Source organism: Mesitornis unicolor, unplaced genomic scaffold, assembly GCF_000695765.1.
Source record: "Mesitornis unicolor isolate BGI_N332 unplaced genomic scaffold, ASM69576v1 scaffold12131, whole genome shotgun sequence".
Classification (NCBI taxonomy): domain Eukaryota; kingdom Metazoa; phylum Chordata; class Aves; order Mesitornithiformes; family Mesitornithidae; genus Mesitornis; species Mesitornis unicolor.
Genome location: NW_010163308.1, coordinates 97,223 through 118,670, shown reverse-complemented (window position 1 = coordinate 118,670; position 21,448 = coordinate 97,223). Strand labels below are relative to the sequence as shown.

Below are 21,448 nucleotides of genomic sequence, written 5' to 3'. Positions count from 1 at the left end.
TTCTGTGGTTGGGACTGCCCATGACATGTGAGATACCAGAACCCCATCTGTGTTTCCATCCGCAGTGGTGTTACTGAGCTCTTGAAGAGCTGAATTTCCCTGAGGCTGACAGCCTCTTTGCAGTGACTCCAAGCGAAATAAGGGCAACTGCATCCATCCCCAGCATTTGTATGGATTTAGGCATCCATCCTGCTTAGACAATTTGGAAATGCCAAATAGCTGCTTATCTATTACTTCAGGCTAAGCACATTTGAAAGTCTGTCTCCAGTTTGAATCCTCTGCTAAAATTGGTACTCAAGAGATCCTTCCCCTCCTGACTTGATGCTGTCAACTGTTTTTAGGTGTTTATCTTTAAAGACATGTTGTTTATGGAGATGACATGGATAGGTTTTTAATATTCCTTCATGTTCTTCAGTCCTAAGAAGTGGACTTGGCTTTCATCTGGTTGTATGCCTTTGTCTGCTGGCTTGGTAGCTACATGGTAGATTTTTTTTTTTTTGGCAGGTATCAGGAAAAACTCTATGTAGAATGGTCCCAGACGGTCTCTGAAAAATCACAGTACAACCTTACTCAACCGCTCATCCGGCGAGATCCAGAAACCAAACTGATCACAGTCAATTTTGATCCCCAGGTAAAAACTGCTGCTAGTTTGCTTTTCTGCCTGGCTGTGGGCATGTCTCCAAGCTGTACCCCAATGTGCATGGGAGATCTGGTGGAGTGGTACTAGATCTGTTCTGCTGAAATCCACTGAACCCCTTCTGTGATAGGTAAAATGAATTCACCATTCTCTTTGTGGGCTCTCCTGGTTAAATATCAGGGCTACAATTTAAGCAGATCAAATTCTACTTAAAGCCAGTGGCAGAAAGTTACTGAGTAACCAGATGTAAAACTGATGTCAGCATCTCCAGACTAGATTTGATACTGGTGCGGGGAGTGTTGGAGCATCATCTACAGAGATGGGAGCATGTTATGTGTACCTGAGGTTTCTGAAAGGGTATTAAAAAAAAAAAGGAAAGACTTGTTTTGTTACTCCAATGTTGTGTCTGTTGGATTTCCTTTATTGCAATGCATGAGGCTTATGATAGATTTAAGATCTTTTCTCTGTCACTTAGAGCTCCCCAAAAGTCTGTCTCTAGCATAGGGAGGACTGACCGTGCACCTTCCCCAAAGCAGAAGCAGGGATCCAAGCCAGCAGTGTGCATAGATGGATTGAAAGCTTCTGATGGGATCCAGGGCCAGTCAGCTGTAAAAATGCCATTTTCTGGGGAGGCACTGAATCTCAGGGAGGTGGGAAATGTTAGCAACAAAAACTTCCCTTTTCCCTGGGTCATGCTGCTGTTAAAAGAAAGCATTTTGGTTTTAGAGCTCATTCAAGCTTGGCCCTCAGTCAAAGGATTTGTCCATATCCTTGGAAGCTCCTTGCTAAGTTGGGAGCCAAATGGCCCCAGGGGATGTTTTCCACCATTCACCCTGGTAACAGGATCTGGAGCCTGTGATGTGCTGAGCATGCCTGTTCTCAGCTCTTATACCAGCCTTTGAGTGCTTCTGCACTGCTCTTCTCAGCTTTCCAGGAAAGGATGATACAATCTGCTAACCTAAGGGAAAGGTGATTTTTAGGAACTGCGTTCCAAGCTTAGCCACAGCCAGGAGGAGTCCTCACCCCTGCCATTGGCCGTGTAGTGTAAAAAATTTCTGTCACCATGCCAACATGCACAGTTCCAGGAGCACTTTACTTTTCACCAGCCACCAAACTGAGCAAAGATTTTTAGTCTTAGAAGCAGTGTATCACACTGGAAGAGCTCACTGCTCCCTTTCTCACAGGTACTAATTTATACTTGGGTTTATATTTTAATAATACTCCTCAATCCAGCCTCATCACAACTCAAACATGTGCTGGCACTGAGTGCTTTTGCTTGGGTCAGGACAAGTCTCCAGAAGGTCTTTGGTGAAAGGTGGTCACAGAACGGTTTGAGTCACTGGGCTTGGGGCCATGGTAGTAGTAGTAGTATTTTTTACATCAGTCAGTCCAGCTAATCCAACAGAACTGAAGGTATCTTAGCTTTCACTTAGATAACTGCTAAGTTCCACTTGTAGGCATGATATTGCTGAAGCAACCTTTATTGATGAGAATGGCTGAGAGGTCCAGAGATCATCATAGCTTTTAGAGGCTGCATAGTGTTTGCTGGCTGGGTAGTTAACAGAGCTGTCTGTCTTTGGCTGGGAAGAAAATAAGAGGCAAAGATCCATGGGAGACAGATGGTATGGACTAGGAGGTGTCCAGGTACTTTTCAGAGCATGCTGCTTTGTGAATAAAACAGCAGGAAACTCCTAAGACACTCAGAATTGTAGTGTGTCTTGCCAGGTAAATGTGGTAGATTGTCCCATGTTCAGCTCTCTGCCTTGTTTCTTCAGCTGGTTTCGGTGCTGAGGGAGGTGAGCTACCTGTCTGGCAGCCAGATGGGAACCATCCCACCAACGGCAGCAGCAATCTATTCCTCCAAGGAATCATACCGGCAGATGGTGGCCAACTTGGAGCTGATGGTGAACAAATACAACAAGGTCCTGAAGACAGTTCTGGAGGTCGAATACCCTCTAATACAGAGGCAGCTGCAGGATGTTGACTTGAAGCTGAAAGAGGCAGAAGAAACACTGAACTGGAAGATGGAGGGTGAGCTAGCTCTGTGTTAGGGGTAAAGAGTGCATACATTTGGATCTCATCAGATTTCTCCATATGCCCAGCCTTGCTCACCTGGTTCCCAACTGCAGTTCCAAGCAGGGCAGGTGACTGCAGCAGAGCCAGCATTGGGGAATGAAGGGCATCCCCCAGCTTGCCTGCTCATTTCCCCATTTCCTTGCTCTGCTGGAGCCGTAGACAGGATCCTGCTTCCTTCACTTTCAGCCTGGGTTTTTGGGGAGGAGGCATTGCCCTGTAGACAGTGCTGTCAAGAAGATGGTAAGATTTAGGTTTGCAAGAGCCATCAAGGCAGGGGTTGAAGTATCTGCTCACTGCCTGTGCTGCCCACCCTGTGCCAGCCCAAGCAGCCTGTTGCGCGGCTGCATGCCTGTGTCCCTGAGACACTGCTTTCTCACCCGCTTGTGCAGGGAGCGGAAACCTTTGGCCCAGCCATCTGTCACTGGGATGAGCTTGTCCCAGTGAGAGGCAGGGCTGCTCTGTTATCTTTTCCGGAAGGATGAAGTACTGCAGCTAGAGGTGGGTTTCGTGCACTATGACTTTGGGATGATTTAACCAGTGTTCTTGCTTGACCAGTTTTAGCTGCAAAGCAGAGCAGAGGAAGACAATTTGTTTCCTCTTGGTGAAAGCAAACTGCTCACAGGTGGAATATTTATTTCTGTTATCAGACTTGTGGTGCCAACAGAAACAAGTACCCTCCCTTGGGAACAGGCAAAGGAGAAGTCCTCGTGCTGAAAGACTCTCCATTACACCTTAAATTCCTTGCATCTAAATACAGCCCTCGCTGGTACCTGGGGCTGGCAAAGCCCTTGTGTTAGGGCTAATGGTCCCTGCTTGAGCAATGGTAGCAGGGATGCTCAGTCTGTTGTACTCATCCTCCCCATGCTGCTGTCTCTGGTAGCGGTCAGTGGGAGATCAAACCTGGGTAGAGGAAAACAGGAACTGTCAGATATCCCACGGTGCTGGTACTCCTGGCAGACAGCAGAAGCTGTGGCTGTCCGTACCACAGCTTGTTGGGATAGAGGGGAGATAGAAGTGGCTCTGTTGGTTGAGGTGGTAAATCTCTTGTATTAATGATAGGTAAGAAATACATGAGACCACAGGGAAAAAGTCAGAGGCTGGTCTTAAGGGTGCACGAAAGCTTGGCTCAGCAGCTCTGAAAACAAATAGTCAATAATCTCATTTTTTTTTACCAGGTGTCTGGGATCACATCTCCATGGTGATTGATAATGTCCATGACCTCGAAAGGAGGATACAGAAAGCCAAAAACAATGTTGAGGAGATCCAGACCATCGTACAATCGTGGGTGTCACCTATATTTGAGAGGAAAGATGGTAAAAAGGAATCACTGCTAAGCTTAGAGGACTGTCAGGACCGTCTGGAAAAGCATTACAGCCTTGTCAGAGAGTCAGGGCAGAGGATTCATTTACTGCTGAAGGTGAGGGGGACCTTCCCCAGAGGTTTGTTGGCTCTTCATAGACTCTGGTGAAAATGTCCAGAGCTGTTTCACCTTAAAATTAACGCCCTTAATCCATTTGAAAGTCTTACCCAGTGTTAATTAATGATCACTTTGATGACGGTGCTAGTTATGGCTGTGTGGTGTGGGGCTGCTGGCTAGGCAATGCTGGGCATCCAGCTTGGGGCAAGAATGGGAGCAGCTGCAGCCCGGTGAAGGAGTCTCGCTCCCAGTCCTGGCTGTTAAGGAGCCACTAGAGGGGAGTCGTGCATCAGGCTTCAGGATCCTCCTCAGAGGAAAAATCCTCCAAAATATTTACCTGAAAATAAGGAGGCAGCTGGCAGTGGCTGACCTTTTTGTTTCAGACGTGCTGTCCCTCTGTGGGAGCAGGAGGTGACGCTCACAGTCCAGGGAGAAGTTGAGTGACAAAAGAAAAATTGCTGTCAGAAACCTCGGTGCTTTCCAGTGCCTCTGCCAGAACTGAGAGTCCCATTTGCAGGTCAGAGCTAAGCCAAAAGCTCTGCTCCTCACCTGCCCGGAGCAGGGTGTTATAAATGTTAGGGACAGTACCTTGGCCTAGATTTTAAATCCAGCCCTCTCCTGAGGGTCACCATTTGGCCTTGGACTCTGGAGAGAACCAGCTGACACCCTCTGGAACACTGAGCTCTTGTTGCTCATCTTGACTTGCTGTCTGCATCAGCACCGGACCTCCAATCGCCTTCTCTGCACACTGAAACCATGGTGAGCACTTTACCGCTTCCATATTGTTCTGCTGCCACAGCTGTAACAGGCTCAGCCACTTCCAGCTACCATCTGAATGACCAGGGCGCTTCCTAGGCTGGCCAAGGAGAATCAGAGAGGTTGTGGAGTCTCCTTCTCTGGACACATTCAAAACCCACCTGGATGTGTTTCTGTGTGACCTGGTCTAGGTGATCCTGCTCTGGCAGGGGGGTTGGACTGGATGAGCTTTCGAGGTCCCTTCCAACTCCTAATATTCTGTGATTCTGTGAATATAGGGTTGTGGTCATGGCAGGAGGGCTAGCCACCACTAGTGTGGTGGCACCGCCAATGCTGCTCACAGGGGGAGGACCAAGTGCAAAGCAGTGTGAAGGTCCTGGGGAAAGCATCATGGCCCAAAATGGGGTCTCCCTGTGCCTCTGTCCTGCTGTGCCAGTCAAGCCTGGAGGAGAGGAGCAGCAGGGCCAAGAGCTGGTCTGCTGGGCTTCTCTTGGTTGTTCAGGTCTTCCTAGGGGCAAGTGAGTCTTGAGGCTGCTCACAGAAGCACAGTGAGGATTTGAGTGTGTGCACCAACAGACAAAGGACAGATAGATGCTGGCTTTCATTACCCTTCTTTCACCAGGATGAGGCCTCTGGAGTAAAGGCTCAGTAAAACACCAGTAACAAGGAGACATTGTCAAATACAAGGACAGGGAATGGTGAAGAATGGATGGTGCTTTCAGACAGGCAATCCCACAGAGTTTATTCTTATGAAGTTCCCCTTTCCCTGCTGTCAGCAAAACATGGCTAGAGTGAGTCTCTAAGGGGCCAGAGCCCTGGCTTTCACTATTGAGAGTTTAAGCACCCAGCTACAATGTGACCAGTTGGGGAGCAGCAACATTGGGTTGGCTCAAGCCTAACTGGCAATACCACTGTATCTCATGTGTACTAAGCTGCCATGTCAACACTGGGAATGGCACCCTCTTCTTTGCCCCCATAAATGAAACGCTGCCAAGGCCGATCCCCCAGCAACAGACAGTGTGTGTTGATTTCTGCTCACTGCAAGCTGGACCTTATGTTTTTTTGAGACCATGCCAGTGTTGAGAGCCTCTGGCAGGATTAGAAGAAGGAGCACTCAGCATAGCAAAGCAGGGGACAGGATTAGAGCTGTGCCTGGGAGGTGTAGGGAGTGGGTACACAGCCTGGCCTTGTGGGAGTGGAAAGAGGAAACCCAGGAAGAAAGGGTCCCTTCTGTGACCCAGGAAACCCTGATTTTCTTGCCTGGGAGCTTGCCTGAAGGAAGACAACACAGTAAGATGAGGAGGGAGGTTGTTAGTCAACCTTTTGTCTTCTGATCCCAATCTTTATCTGTTTTTACACGGTTTATTTAAAAACCCTTTAATGAATTTAAAAGTTCTCTGGTCTTGAGATGACCATTTGTAGCGCAGAGGTGTTAGCAGTTCATCTTGAAAGCCTCCTCCACTCAAGGTAACATTATATGGGCCACCAGGGCTCGGTCTTTATACATTGGGATGAACCTTCTAGACCACTGAGTGCTCCCTGCCCTGGGTGTGCAAAACAGTCTTGAGCCCTATAGCCTTGGAGAAGAGGGAGGCAAACGTGTTGCAGAGCTACTAAGCCTCTTTGCACTCCATTTTTACCTTGCAATTATTTTGAGTTGTTTCAGATTATAAAATAGCCGTTGACAAGAGGTGCAAATTGTGGCTGTGCCACCAGCAGCAACATCTGGCTGGCTGGCTTCCCATCCCTCCCCAAGGCCGGTACCCATGTGCTCACTGGCATCAGTCCTTAGCTGTGGGCAGCTCTCTTGTAGGACAGATTCAGTCACCTGTATTTGAAGACATCTTCTTTTTCTTCTAGGAAAACCAGAAACTCTTACTTGCAGACCAAGCATCTGACGTCTGGAAGGCCTATGTGGATTACGTGGATGAGATAGTCCTGGATGGATTCTTCACTGCCATTGAGTGCTCACTCAAGTATCTCCTGGAAAATACAGGTGACTGCTGGCTCCTCTCCCCTGGTTGTGATGGCTGCTTCAGTCTCACCAAAGGGTTTCTGGTTTGTGCTCTCCCTCATGCCTAAGAATTGCACTTCCTGGATTTCTGCTGTGCCTCTTGCACTGCCTACAGCAAATGCTGGGTGAGCCTCCAGGCAGAGTGGGTGACTCCGTTTCCCAGTTCCTGGAGCAAAGCATTGCTCAGGGAGGATAGAGATGACTATGAACCATTTGTGGGGATTAATGGACAGACAAAATTGAGGCATCATCCTAAGTCTGTGTTTGGGCATCAGCCATCTCCTACTCTCCCATGCACAAAACATCAAGGTGACACAATCTTTAATTTGTAGAGAATCTCAAGAACTGCTTCTGCTGATGAAAATAAAACCTCAGTCCCTAAGCGTTAGTCCAGTGAAGAGATGAGATGAGTTCAGGAGTCACTAAATGAGACCTCCTGCCTAAGGCTGTCATTGAGGTTCACTCACTGAAAGCAGCTTGTGTCCAGCTAAAGTGTGTCTCCAGGAATGCTTCCCTCCTGGGTGTGGGGGCACACCGAGTTGGAGAATTGTATCCAGTTCTTTGTCATGTTAAAAACATGCGCATAACTTTACATTTGCATTTTGCTTCAGTTTCCAGTTGCTGAGGTTTTTTCATGCCTTTCTCCACTAAATTAAAGAGCCTTTTGGTTCCTGTTGTTTTTCTCCTCTGCAAGTACTTAAGTGCTGTAATTGTTCAGCTCTCAGACTCCCTTTTGATTAGCTAAAGAGCCTGGTCTCTTTAAGGCTTTTTCTGGTCCTTAAATCTCACCAGCATTTTTCTGGTCCTTAAATCACTTGTGTCTTATCTGTTCTCCAGTATCTCCTGTGGGCACTAGAACGACAGTTAATTTTTCAGCATCTCTTTCCATGTTGTGTGCAGTCACAATGTCACTGGACCCAGTGAGTGGGTGTCTGCAATCACACCTGCCTTGTGTACCTGTGGGGCATGTGTGCATCTTGTAGTGAGATGTTAGTGGTGGCTCAAGATCACTTTTCTACCCTTGAAAAAGATTCTGACATCTGTGTTCTTCCCTATCAGATCCCAAGGCAGGACTCGCTCCCCTGTTTGAGGTGCAGCTAGATTTGGTGATCCCAGATTTGATATTTCATCCCTCCTTGGACCCTGGCACAAATGATGGCTTCTATGACATGGTGGAAAGTCTTCTCAACGACGTGTACCGGATCTCATCTCTGGTGCCCAGGCTGGCTGAGCACAGCGGCTTCCTCCACTACCAGGTCTGTGGCTGTGGAGTCCCCTTGTGCTGTGTGGCAGTGAGGAGGTACTACGTTGCTCCCACATCACTCCACTCTCCTCTCCTCTCCTAGGCTGACATAGAGGACATGGCTGATCTGGCTGACATGCGCCATGACCTGATGGGACGTGTGCAGGCCGTGATGGCGACCTGCTGTGATTACCGCAGTACCTTCGATCACTATTCCTACCTCTATGGGGACGACAGAAAGGAGTTCTGCCGCCAGTTCCTCCTCTATGGGCACATCCTCACCGCTGCAGAAATTGAGGCCCATGCAGAGGATGGGGTCCCTGAGACACCTCCCACACTGCAGCAGTTCAGAGAGCAGATAGAATCCTATGAGAAGATTTATGAGGAGGTGAATCGCATTGAGCCCATCAGCATCTTCCAGAGCTGGATGAAAGTTGATGCTCGGCCTTTCAAGGCATCCTTGCTGAACTTGATTAAAAGGTGGAGCTTGGTGTTCAAGCAGCATCTCATGGACCATGTCATGCACAGGTAAGAGCTGCTCCTGCCTCCTTTTTTTGGGACCTTTGCTGACCAAAGGGGATTTCTCGTATTGGTTGGGCATTACAATTTCACTCTGATAACCAATAGGCTAATACAGAAGCAAGAGAAAGGGACCCATACTGCATACCAACTCCACCACATACCCTATAGCTTCCATCCCCTGATCTCTGTTGAGAACTGGTATGGCTGAGTGTGTAAAGTGGAAGCAGTTATAGGGACTTGGTATGATTGACATCGCACGAGCTGATGCTCCTGGGACCTGCTGTGTGGTGTTAGATAGGACGTCTGTTTGCCCATTCATCCTAATCCAACTAATCCAGTGTCTGCTAGGGCTTTGTGCTTACTTTGTTGAATTTGATATTAGCCATCAGTAAAGCTGCATTAATGCCATGAAATACTTGATCTAATTCTAAATGTATTGCTCTTTTGAGTGCACTCTGTGTAAAAAAAAAAAAAAAAAACCAACCAAAAACGGTAATTTGGGTTGCCTGGCATGAACAGTCATGAGGAGGTAGTTTCAAGGTTACAAAAAGGAGGAGTTTTGGATATAAGTTTGAATTAACGTGTTCCTTCCTCTGAATAGGTGCTCAGCCACCAGGTCTGTGCAGGCCGTTGTGTCAGGGGATTTATTTGAGTAGTCACAATTGAAGGATGTCATAGGTCTTGGATGTTTACAAAGAAATATTTACAGACATATGTATAAGTGAAGGCTGCTGCACATGGTGGATGATATGATCTCTTTTGTTCTTTACAGCACCATAATTCTGTTATGTAATTTCTGTGCAAAGAGGCTTTTGTGTAGCTTAGAACAGGCATTTAGGAGTTCTTAATAAGAGTACCTGACTCAGCAGTTTAGTCTTTATTAGGTGAAGTATTTAAGGATTCATTCTAGCCCAGCAGCATCTGCAGAATTTAAGTGGGCACTTAAAAATTAAGTGTTTTGAGAAGATGAGAATGGCTGTGCTGGAAAGGATCAAAGATCCAGGAGCCCATTATGCCTCTGTCAACAGTGCCCAGTAGCTGGCAAGATTAAGAACAAAGTAAGCAAGTAGGGAAACTTCCCCCAAATACTCTTCTTATCTCTAATGATTTATAGCTCAAGTACTTTGAGAGACAGGGGTCCTGCCTTTATATTTAAAGACCCAGATGGATTTTTTATTCCCACAAATGTTTGGTTGCTTTTCTGAACTGCTCTGAATTTTTATCACCCGCATCCTCTTGCAGTAGGGAGTTACCCTGTGAAATGAGGCAGTATGTGAAGAAGAATCCGTGTTTGTTGTAGCTTTACAACCTGCCAGGTTCGTTTGGAAATCTTGAATTCTTGTATTGGAAGAGATGATGAAAACTGTCCTTTCAAACTCATTCTCTCCAGACCACTCCTGAGCTCATGTATCTCCATTATACTCCTCAGATTCTCCAGCCTAAGAAGACCCAACCCATTTATCTGTTCCTTGCAGGAAGCTACACCACATCTATAGATCCCTTTAAGCATGAATTGTGGATGACCTGAGCATGTTGCCATGCAGTGGACAGCCAAGCCTTTCCCCTGTCCATGCCAGTCCAGCTGCCTAGCATAAGGCTAATAATTATTTCAATAGGAACTGCTCTCATTTTGTGCTTTCCTGCTTTGTTTTATATAGCTTGGCTGACCTTGATGAGTTCATAAAAACTGCTGATAAAGGTTTGAGCAAAAAGGTTGAAAAAGGTGATTATGATGGCTTGGTGGAGATTATGGGTCATCTCCTGGCTGTTAAAGAAAGGCACAGTGTCACCGATGCCATGTTTGAGCCCCTGCAGCAAACCATTGAATTGCTGAAGACATATGAGCAACAGCTGCCTGAGGAAGTCTATAAGCAAATGGAGGTGGGTCAGAACTTGTGATGGACACACCATTTTGCTGAGTAGCAGATGTTAAAGAGACTGTGAGCTCAAGAGCATTACAGGAGTACTTAAAACCCCACTCCTCATCATTAGAGGGCCTCAGTGGATAGTATTTTACTATTGTGGGATGTGCCTTAATAGCTCTAAATTTTGGAGTTAAATTGAGATTTTTCTTTTAAAGCAGAGATTAAGCCTTTTGTTATGTATGAAAAACATAGAATTGCCTGCTCCAACTCCCAGCGATTACTCTCGAAAAAAATTAATGCATTTTCAAATACATCTGTTAATTAGGTTGAATTATAATTATTTTTAAATAAACCAGTTCTTGGCAACTGTGAAGATGAGAAGGATAATATTAGCAGAGGAGTTGCTTTCTCATAGGACTTCAGTCCTCCACTGGGTCTGTGACATCAAATCTGCTTGAACCAGAGGACATCACTGGGAGCAGGTTATGAAAGTATTTTGGCACCTTTCCATATCTGGTTCTGATGGGGACCATGAGGTGGAGGTTAAAAAAGACTGTGAGGTGCCCAGCCAGCCTTGGAGAACAGGAGACAAGTACTGGCATCAGCCAAGATGTTACAGTGGAGAAGCGTGTGGCTACATGCTGATGCATACCCTCTAGTCATGGGATGCTGTGGGGGTCTGTATAGGACACAAGGTTTAAAGCAGGACCTTTTGGGGGGATGTTCCTGCCTTATGCATTTGTGCAGTAAAAGCTCCAGTTCTCTGCTGCAGGCTTGAATGGGAGCTGAGTGAGGTTTAGCAATCCCCTGTTTCTTTTCTTGTGCAACTGTGTTCTGTGGGTGAATGGGTCACCAAATCTGGAATAGTTAAGTGTCCTAAAGATGTCTGGGTTCCTATGAACTCCCTGAAAGCCAGGAAAGCTGCATTATATGGATGCTCTTGTTGCTGCAACAGCTTCAGTCCAGCAAAAGGCATGGTGCTGTGGGGAACCTGACACTTCTAATACCTCTGCCTGAGAGCTGCTTGTTTGGTGCCTGTTTGTGCACGTACATTCAAACAACAGATTTATTTTTCCGATGGAAGAAATGAGGGGTGCAGAACAGCCTTTCAGATGCAGGAGATAACAAACCACTTCTTTCTGACAAGTGACAGCAACATAGAGTTGAATGATTCGTTCACTTTATATATTCCTGTGTATGGTGGGAAAACCAGAAATAAGTTCCTTTAGGTACCACTCAGTTAATGACTGTGGACATGGATGAGCTGAAGCTGGTAGTTTGGATGAGAAAGAAAAAGGAACAACTCCATGTGTGCCCTGCTTTGGTTGGGTGGCTCATGGATTCTGTTGGAACTGGAATATAAAGTGTGAGAAAGAGACTGCTTAGATGGAACTGGCCATGCTCTGGCTATCTCTACTACCTCAGAGCTGCCTCCAGTTTATTTCTCTTCTTTCCATAGTGTTGGGCCTACATTAATCTCCTCAACTGTGTGAACTGCAATGTAAAGAAACCCAAAGTCTTTCCTGTAGGCTTGTATATTATGTGAGGAAGTGGAGTCTACAAGAGCAAAGAACTGAGACTTGAGGAGAGCAGAGCCCTTGGCTGGTGTCAGGGTCTGGGTTGAGAATATGGCCCAAGGAGCATAGTGTGAAGAAATAAAATCCCTTTCTGAAGAAAATCCCAGGTACAGAGGGTGGATTGTCAGCAGTGCTGTGCATATGCAGCTTGGATGCAGACCTGATGAAGAAACTAGTGTTGTTTAGCACCAGTGTTGTATACACAACTTGGAGGGATTTGCCTCACAAAGGTCTCTAGTAGTCCTTCTGGTATGACATCTTCGTCTAGGATGCTAAGAGCTGGCAGAAAGCTTCCCAGGCTCTGTTTCTTAATTAGCTCTGGGAAGCCTGATGATCTGATGACCTGCCATCCACAGCCCATCCTCCCAGGTTCTGGGTCCCACTGGGCTTGGTGTGAGATCACTGTTCTCTCTCAAGCATTGAACCACTCTGGGAGCCCAGGATCCAGTTCAGGACCCTTCGTCTGAAGTTATTGAATACATTTTGACAATAAGAGCAGTCAGTTACAAGGTTTCAGTCTTCAATAGTTTCAAAATTGTGGCAAGTTTTATCCCAAAGTATGTGTTTAGCCCTTGCATCTTGACAAAACTTCCTTGTAGTTTTAGACACGGAATCTGTTGCTTTTTCTATTCTGTGATTATCCATAAACAGATCACATGTGTCTTATATCAGATATCAAATACTGCCTACCGGCATTTAAATTTTGCTTGCAGGAGCTGCCAGAAAAATGGAACAATATAAAGAAGCTGGCAATAGCTGTGAAGCAGCATGTGGCTCCTCTGCAGGCAAACGAAATGACAGTTCTGCGCAAGAACTGTGCGGCGTTTGATGTTGAGCAGCATAGATTCAGAGAGCGATTTCGAAAAGAAGCACCATTCAGGTATGGGCAAATTATAGCATCAAAGAAGCCCCAAGGAAAAAAGCATTGTGGAATTGTCTCTGAGTGTCCTGAAGAAGTATGTTCAAGCACTTGCATGCATTTCCTATTTTCTCACAGTGTTGTAACTGTTATGACTGAGGTGTTTTGTCCCCAGGAACACTGTCCAGTGTTAGCAAGAGACTGAATTTGGATGCCAAGTGTACAATATCGTTTTAAGGTGGTGTCAGTGGTGCCATGTGGCTGTACCATCAGCGTGTACTATGGACGTTTCATCTCTGCTTTGTCTCTTAGAGATTCTGTTTATTTTATGTTTTCTTTAGAAGTTGTTACAATATCACTTATGAAGAATAAACATTTATTTCTAGGTTTGACACTGAAAAGCCTTATCAACTGCTGAATGCAAAGCACATTGAGATTAAACAAATGGAGTCAGCCATGACCTCGATTTATGAATCAGCTGGTCTGTTTGAAGTCATGGTGCCAGATTATAAACAACTGAAGCAGTGCAGAAAGGAGCTGTGTCTTCTCAAAGAGCTCTGGGATATGATCTCCCTCGTGAACACTAGCCTTGATGACTGGCAGACCACCAAATGGGTGGATATTAATGTGGAAAACATGGATTTGGAGTGTAAAAAGTTTGCAAGAGAGATTCGGAATTTGGATAAGGAAATGAGGGCATGGAATGCTTTCACTGGGCTGGACAGCAAGGTGAAGAACATGATGAAGGCCCTGAAAGCAGTGACAGAACTTCAAAATCCTGCTGTTAGAGAAAGACACTGGAATCAACTGATGCAGATGACAGGTGTGAGGTTTGTGATGAACTCAGACACCACACTGGCTGACCTCCTGAAGCTCAACCTGCATAATTTTGAGGATGAGGTTCGTGGCATTGTGGACAAAGCAGTGCGAGAAGTGAGTATGGAGAAGGTCCTGAAGGAGCTAAAAATGACGTGGAGCACCATGGAGTTTCATTATGAGCCTCACCCCCGGACGAACATCCCATTGTTGAAGTCAGATGAGGAACTCATTGAAACTTTAGAAGACAACCAGGTACAGCTGCAGAATTTAATGACATCCAAATACATTGCTTTCTTCTTGGAGGAAGTGTCTTCATGGCAGAGAAAGTTGTCCACCACAGACTCCGTCATTTCTCTGTGGTTCGAAGTGCAGCGTACATGGTCTCACTTGGAGAGCATATTCATAGGCTCAGAAGATATACAGGCACAGCTTCCTGAGGTATGAAACCCCAAATCCTATTTTTCCTCTTTGGAAAGTGTTGAAGAAGAGCCCACATTATAGAAATACAGTTAACAATAACACCACGTTCCCCTAAGCAGGGCTTTTTCCTGCTGCCTTGCTTTTCTGGAGGCTCCCTTAGTGCTATAGTAGTTTTCCTAGTGCTGCCTCAGGATGTTTCTGTGCTGTAGGTTGTCCTTGAGCTGTGCTGAGAAGGTGATTTTCTCCCCTCCACCACTGCCTATCAAATGCAGAGTTCCTGGAGAATGAGTGTGAGGCTGCTAGCTTCCTTCAGTGCTGCAGTCATGTTCTCTCTTTCCTCAGAGGGGAAGGGACCGGAATAATTAGTCAAACATTTCAAATTGTCAAACCAGAGCTGGACCAAGCAGCTTTGGCAGCATCCCCTTCCCTGCCTTCAGCACTGATGCAGGAGGAGAGCAGCTGTTCTCCCACTCCTGCTTTGGAAAATGGAGCAGAGTTGTCATTGGTGACCTCCTTGGGGGTGTCTTTGAGTCCATATTCCAGTCTTATTCCAGATTCCCATCATTACTAAGAAAATATTCTAAGCTGGTTCCTGGCCCTGCTGGACCACTTGCAGCTATGCTGAGGGACCTGCCTTTCACTTGCGAGTGACCTGCAGTTGGCTGTGTCACCACTGTCCCCATCCACATGCAGCATCACCACCAGCACTTCCAGGGGACTGACACCAAAGAGGGGGTGTGCACAGCCCAGTGACACCCAGATAATACACCACCCTGTCTCTATCCCTTCACTCTGGTTTGCTTGGACTATTCCTCCCTCTGCTTTGCAGACCACCGGGCACACCTTGCTTACTGGGCAATTTATACAGGTGCTAATAATCAGTGCTCTGGAGGGTGAACTGTGTGCCAGCAAGCTGTTAATATCTAGCAGCTATCTAATGGCATGTATGAAATCACATCATGATTTAAATCTGCATCCTACTGGGCAGCTGTCTGCATCTCAATACCCATCTGGCAGGTGGCACAAATCAGCAGCTTCTTTCCTTCCCTAGAAGAAGGGATGAAGCTCAAAGCCCTTGGAGCCATAATCCCCTCAGGATGGGGGAGTATGTGTCAGCAGAACATGGGATGTGTGTCTGGAGCTGGCTGTATGGCTTGTGTGCAGGGAGGGTTCAGCCCCATAGCTAGAGCCTTGCTACTAGGGCTGGACACAGGTTAACATAGAAGTGTTGCCAGGGAAGCTTGGAACACTTTTCTTCAGTCCTGGCTCACTCAGGAGGCCTGACTTGGGAAGAAGGGAGTAGAGACATTCTGAACATAGCTTTATTTCTTCTTCACTGTTAACTCCACAATTCAGGGCCCCTGTTAAGTGCAGAGTATAAGTGTAGAGCATAACTGACGGTGGGCTCCTCTGCTGCAGACATGGAGTTTCCATGGTCTTACTCCAGGCACAGAAAGGCTCTCCTCTGCAAGTGTCATCATACCCATTTCAGGGATGAGCATTGAGACTCTTGAACTTTAACAAGAGGGGAAGAGTGAACTCACATGAAGTCAATAGCGTTTTCCCCATATGGGAGCATCTCTTGCTGTTGTGGCCAGAGAAACTTGGTATTTCATCTGGATATGGCAAAGGAAGAGTTATAAGGAGACATTTAAAGGGGAATTCAAACCCATGAAAGTGGTTGTTCTTAGGCACTGGCTTCTGCAGGGATCACTTTATCCACAACCCCTTTGGATAAAGTGAGAAAGCGAATGCTGGTTGAAGACTTGTTTTGGCCACATGGCTGGCAAAGACCTTCTGAAATGGTGGAGAAGTTGCTCTGCACTGGACAGGAGGCTCTCTGCAGAGAGACTTTACCCTCAACCCAAAGGCAGCACCCAGAGAATGGACTGTTTTAGCATAAAGGTAATGTTTTACTGTGAATCTGCTCCTTGTTTTGCTTTTTTAGGACTCCAGACGTTTTGAAGGGATTGACGTGGACTTTAAAGAACTGACCTATGAAGTTCAGAAAACCCCAAATGTAATTGAGGCCACTAACAAAGCAGGTCTGTCTCAACAGCTGGAAGACATTCAGAGTAGGTGAGTAGAGCTTCAAAAATACCAGTATTTTGGCAGAGGCTGGGATCAACTCTAAGGAGTTTGCTTAACCTCTGCTCCAAGGCTTTCTACCTAGACTGTTCATTCTTTGCATTCACGAAGTCCCAACATTTCTGATCTTTCTCGCTTCTTTTTATTTGTGACCCATTACCCTGAAACCCCAACAGTGGAATCAGGCGTTGTATACATGCAAATTCTCATCCTGAATATTGATTTGCACATATACAAAGCTAGGCATTCAGTTGTTTTTTGCAACACGTGGCCTCACCACCACCTCAAATACTGTGTCTTAAATATCAATTTAGCAGTCCAAGCAGGGATATCTGCAGCAAAGCTGAGCCTGTGTTCTTTAATTTACAAAATTATCTCTGCATGCATACCCTTGACAAGTGGTCTAACTAGACTCCCTGGGAAAGACCTTAGTGTCCTGACATGGATACAATCCTCACTTAACTTATGAGCTAGTCTACCTGGAACACACTTAAAAGTTAATACGATGACTATTGTGTCAGTAATAACTATTCATTTAAAATAAAGATTTTAGTTTATTTTCTAATCGGATAACTCCAGTGTTCCTCACAGAGGACTAGCTGCACGTTATTTATGAACTTTGTAAGCTCAGCAACAGTTTAGCATGTAAACACTGAAAGATGCATTTTTGATCGGAGGAAACAAGTTTCCTTTCAGGCTTTGCAAACACAAAAAGCTGAGTAAGTTTGAATCAGACTTTAAAATGCGGCTCATTAGAATAAAATCATTTATGGAAACTTTCATCCCAGTATGAAACCACTCGTGTCAGTTATGAGCTTGTCTAAAACAATAGGTCAGACTGCAAAGCCTTTCTAGCCTCTTCCACCTGTGTTTCTGCTTTTTAATGAGGCTTCTCTGACTCTTAGGCTATTTAACCCTTAGGAGTAGAGAGATCCATGAGTTAATGTATGCTTTGTTGATCTATCCAGAAAATGCTGTAGATGACCTGCCTACAGGCTTAGCTCATGTTTGGCATTTTCCCATGGTAGAGGAGACTCTGCTTGATATCCTGACCTGTAGCATGAAACATGAAAGGGTATTTACCCACCTGTCCTGGGCTCTGTTTATCTGCTTTGTCTCTCCAGATTGTCTCTGTGTGAAAAGGCTTTGGCTGAATATTTGGACATGAAGAGGTTGGCCTTTCCCAGATTTTACTTCATTTCTTCTGCAGATTTATTGGATATTCTTTCCAATGGCACCAATCCACAGCTGGTAAGCCTTGAACTGCATCACCCTTGCATTTTCCAACTGTCAGTAATATCACAGTGGAAGATGCTGTCTTGGGACTCTCCTGCAGTTTATCCTTCCTTGAGTTCTTTTCTTCCACCTTCACTTGGATTAATAATAATTCTTTTCACAGCTGGCCTTCATCTGTCATCTTTGAAAGGCAACATGTGCACTGTATGTTGTCTGATCTAACCCTGGTGATGCTTGCAGATGGTTCTGAAAGTGCTGCACAGAGTAGAGCTATGTGTTTGATGCCATAAAAGCAGTGGTTTGGTTTCTGCTGAGTTACAATAAGGTTGGAGTAAACCATCTTTCTTGGCATCTAAGCCAAAAGTTGTTTCTGACCTTGGATCCCCAATCTGAGATGCCACCAAACAGCATCTGCTGTTGAAAGAGCCACAGAGTGGGCATTCAAATGTGGAAGAGCTGACAACTGATGGCTTGGAGAGGTCCCTTTTCTTTTAGGCAGACGAGGCATTTGCTAGTTAGCCATTTCTTCCTTCTCCTGTGCAAAGATCTTTAGGATTCCCTGATTATAGGGGAAGAGAAGAGCACAGCCTGAAAGCTGGTGATCAAACAGTGGCTATGGCCAAGTCAAACAAGTAGATCTCTTGGATTGCCATCCATCCCTGCACAGCTCAGGGGCCAGGGTGAGTATCTGGGCTTCTGTCCCATCTGACTGAGGAGGCTTCTCCTTTCCAGGCTGGGTTCTGGGGATGGCACCTGAATGCCAGGTGTGGAGGAATCACTCCAAATATGTCATTAGTCCTGTTGACTTTGTTGGTTTGCTGGGTTATCCTGTGGAGAAACTTGTACTAACCTTAAACTTTTTGTTTTAGGAATTGGCCTCACTGTGCTCTTTGCCCTATTCCCCAGAGGAGCACAAACACCTTCTTTCCCCCAATGGGCAAAGTTCAGAGGATTCAGTCCCAAGTAGTTCTGCAGATGTTTTTCCATACAAAGCATAGCAACGTTAGGGTTAATTATTGGTGCTACAAGAGCTACAAGGTCAGAAAACCTTGGCCACTTTGCCTGGCAGTGCTGTGCTCTGTCTGGCCTTGTTTAGGATGCACCATTTATCCCGAGGGTGGTACGTACAACCAATCAAAATGTTCACAGCGAATGGATAGTGTTGGATAAAGAATGAATTCCTTATTCCATCTCTCAGTAGTGAGTTATCTCACCTTCTTTAAGCTTTTCATCATTTTCAGCATTCATGTGAGCACATGAATAGAGCAGGTTTGCACGTGCATTTGGAAACGCTGCTGTTTGCCGTTAACCTTTAACACTGCTTATATCTGTTTCTGCTGCTGGGTGATTTCAGCCTGCAGAGTGTCATAAATACATAGTTGATTGGTACTTAAAATGGAGAGGAAAAAAACACAGGAAGCAAAGAAAAGATACTGTTTAGAAATGCTACATGTAGTAAAAAGAAAATCCTGGTGTTTTCAGCTATTCAAAACTTTGAATATTATTATTTGCAGTAAAATAAAAGTAAATGTCAAGTAGGATCATACATATATACACTCAGACAACCCAGACTTTCCACTAGTTTCGAAGTCTGATAATTCCTAAAGGTGGATGAAATACACAGTGATATTATCCTCTTGAACTGGGTACTGAACGTGTGCAGATTCAGGTGTATTTAGGGCTCAAGGAGCAGTACTGCACCAAGTGCTGGAGTATGTCCAAAGCCCTGGAGACTAGCCCGGGTCTGGGAACGAACAGTAGGGATTTGTGAGCAGAAACTTCTAGATGTAAGAAAAGGTTTCTTTGAATTACTTAATATTTGAAAGGAGATGTGCTTATCTGGGGGAAGCTGAGTGCCCTTGGCTTTTTGGAGGTACTTAGTACATTCCAGGATTTGGCCCTGCTTGAATGTGCATAAGAAGGCTACTGAGGTATGTCCACCTGCAGGACAGCTTGTGAGAAGGAGCGTTGTAATGCTTTGCAAGGCAGTGAGTCAGAATTAAATGGGCAAGTCCACCCATCTTTCTCTGAAAACATTAGAGTGCCAGGCATCATGAGCTGTTCTCATTTCTTATTCCACCCATGGGATTCCATCCCTGTTTCTGGCTGTCATTGAGAGAGGCACCTCCTGTCTGGGACTGCTTTGTGAGCTGACCCTTGCCGTGGGAACATCAGTCCCCCCTGTTGGCAGTGACATGTGACACGCAGTGATTTAGTTGTGTGTTATATAGTGATCTAGAAGAAGCGTTGGTGACCTGCTTAGCTCCCAGAAGGCAGGTACCGATGTTGAGAGCCTATAGCAGTGATACTAGCATCTCCCTGTTGGCTTTTCAAACTCAGCCAGGTGTGAACCGGACAGGACTGAATTATATTTTTTCCTTCTGAAAGAGTGCTGTTGGTCAAAATGGGGGCCTTGTAGAAGGTTTGGGTTGTTGAGCTGTTTATCATGGTTCTTGGGCAGAAATAAAGGTCTTTCTTCTCCATGGAGGAGAATTCAGGACTTTTTGTTGGCACAAAATTGATTTCTAGTGATGAAAAACCAGGAAGGTTCATAGTGAAGAAAACTTCACAGTGTGATGAGAGGAGGATGAGATGGAGCAATGGCTAGAGACCTCTGATCAGTACATGGAGGGAAATTGGGACTAGGAAGTCATGCAAGGTTTGAATGTTTTACATGTTTTTGCCCTGCATGGGAGATTTCCCAGTTTGGAAATAAGATGTTTATTTTTTTTTCTTTTAAGGCATGTCTGTTTTCTAAATGGTGTAGAAATAGGTGGAAATATTGGGAGACACAGCAAGAAGCCTGCACTGGCAGTATCCTGGCCATGTATGAGAAGATGTGGTGCTACCAAGATGTGCCAGATCATGCTTTGTGAACTTAATTTTGCCTGTGACATGTATGGTGATCTCCATTCTGTTTGTCCTCTCTCAGTTGCTTTATTGGTACAATTCCTTTTGCAGGTGCAACATCATCTTTCCAAACTCTTTGACAACTTGGCCAAGATGAAATTCCAGCTGGACTCTGAACAAAAGCCAACCAAAGTTGGCCTGGGAATGTACAGTAGAGAGGGGGAATATGTCCGTTTCAGTGAACCCTGTGACTGCAGTGGGCAGGTGAGAGGGAAGTCATTATCTATCAAAACTGTCCTGTTGAGTCTGCTCTACTGGCCCTTGCATGGGCATCTGTTGCCAAAACATTGTAGAGCTTCACTATTTGTGTGTGAGAAGGGCTGGAAGAGGTGATGAGTAATTTAACTCCTCCTTACACTGCAGTCCTTGGTCTAATTGTGGATAGGTCCTTACTAAGGTGAGGCATAGGTGTCACAGTCCACAATGAGAGAAAGGACTGTGGCCCTTTTCTAACTAGTTTTTTATTTGTATTATTCTAAGATGTTTTGAAGGTTAGCCTTACAGATTGTTACAAATATCCTCGGTAAGAGAGGGGATGTGCATTGAAAACAGACTAAGCTGAGGTTACTAGCTACCTTCCATAGTACCTCTGCTTGGGTATCTTCTGAAAGAAAAGCCTTTTTTCCTGTTTTCCAAATCTTCTTTCTTTCATATTATGAGTTAAAGTATAACATTTAAGAATCAAACCACTGTTCAGCTTATCTGTCCCTGTAGTTGCACCTTTCTCCATGGACTATTACAGAAAGCTAAAGTACACCATACCAGCTACTGAGCTCCCCTGTGATGGAGCTTGCCTGCATTTAAACTATCTTGTCAGTTTGCCTCTGAAATACTATTTTTGTTCCCAAGTTCAGCAGCAGCTTTGTCGTTCTGCTGACAGATTGTGCCCAAATCCCGTGAGTGATTCTGTCATGGCCTGCAGGTGGAACACACCAAACCAAATTACTCATCGCTAAAGTTCATTTTGGTTTCTCTTATAAATAGAGTTTAAAAATAATCTGCCTTATAT

At 45.4% G+C, this 21,448-nt stretch overlaps 1 protein-coding gene across 1 annotated transcript in view; it reads left to right on the top strand.

Moving 5' to 3' along the window:
* Positions 1-504: 504 nt before the first annotated feature.
* The window catches only part of DNAH9 (dynein, axonemal, heavy chain 9), a gene marked incomplete at both ends in the record, with an annotated part of 117,268 nt that continues 96,324 nt past the window's right edge, over positions 505-21,448 (top strand). The window contains 12 exons of the mRNA XM_010193929.1: positions 505-631; positions 2,413-2,668; positions 3,889-4,130; positions 6,747-6,882; positions 7,960-8,156; positions 8,247-8,671; positions 10,324-10,546; positions 12,821-12,987; positions 13,353-14,223; positions 16,154-16,284; positions 17,418-17,544; positions 20,491-20,643. Coding sequence (XP_010192231.1) covers positions 505-631; positions 2,413-2,668; positions 3,889-4,130; positions 6,747-6,882; positions 7,960-8,156; positions 8,247-8,671; positions 10,324-10,546; positions 12,821-12,987; positions 13,353-14,223; positions 16,154-16,284; positions 17,418-17,544; positions 20,491-20,643 — 3,055 coding nt within the window. The remainder of the gene's footprint in view (positions 632-2,412; positions 2,669-3,888; positions 4,131-6,746; positions 6,883-7,959; positions 8,157-8,246; positions 8,672-10,323; positions 10,547-12,820; positions 12,988-13,352; positions 14,224-16,153; positions 16,285-17,417; positions 17,545-20,490; positions 20,644-21,448) is intronic.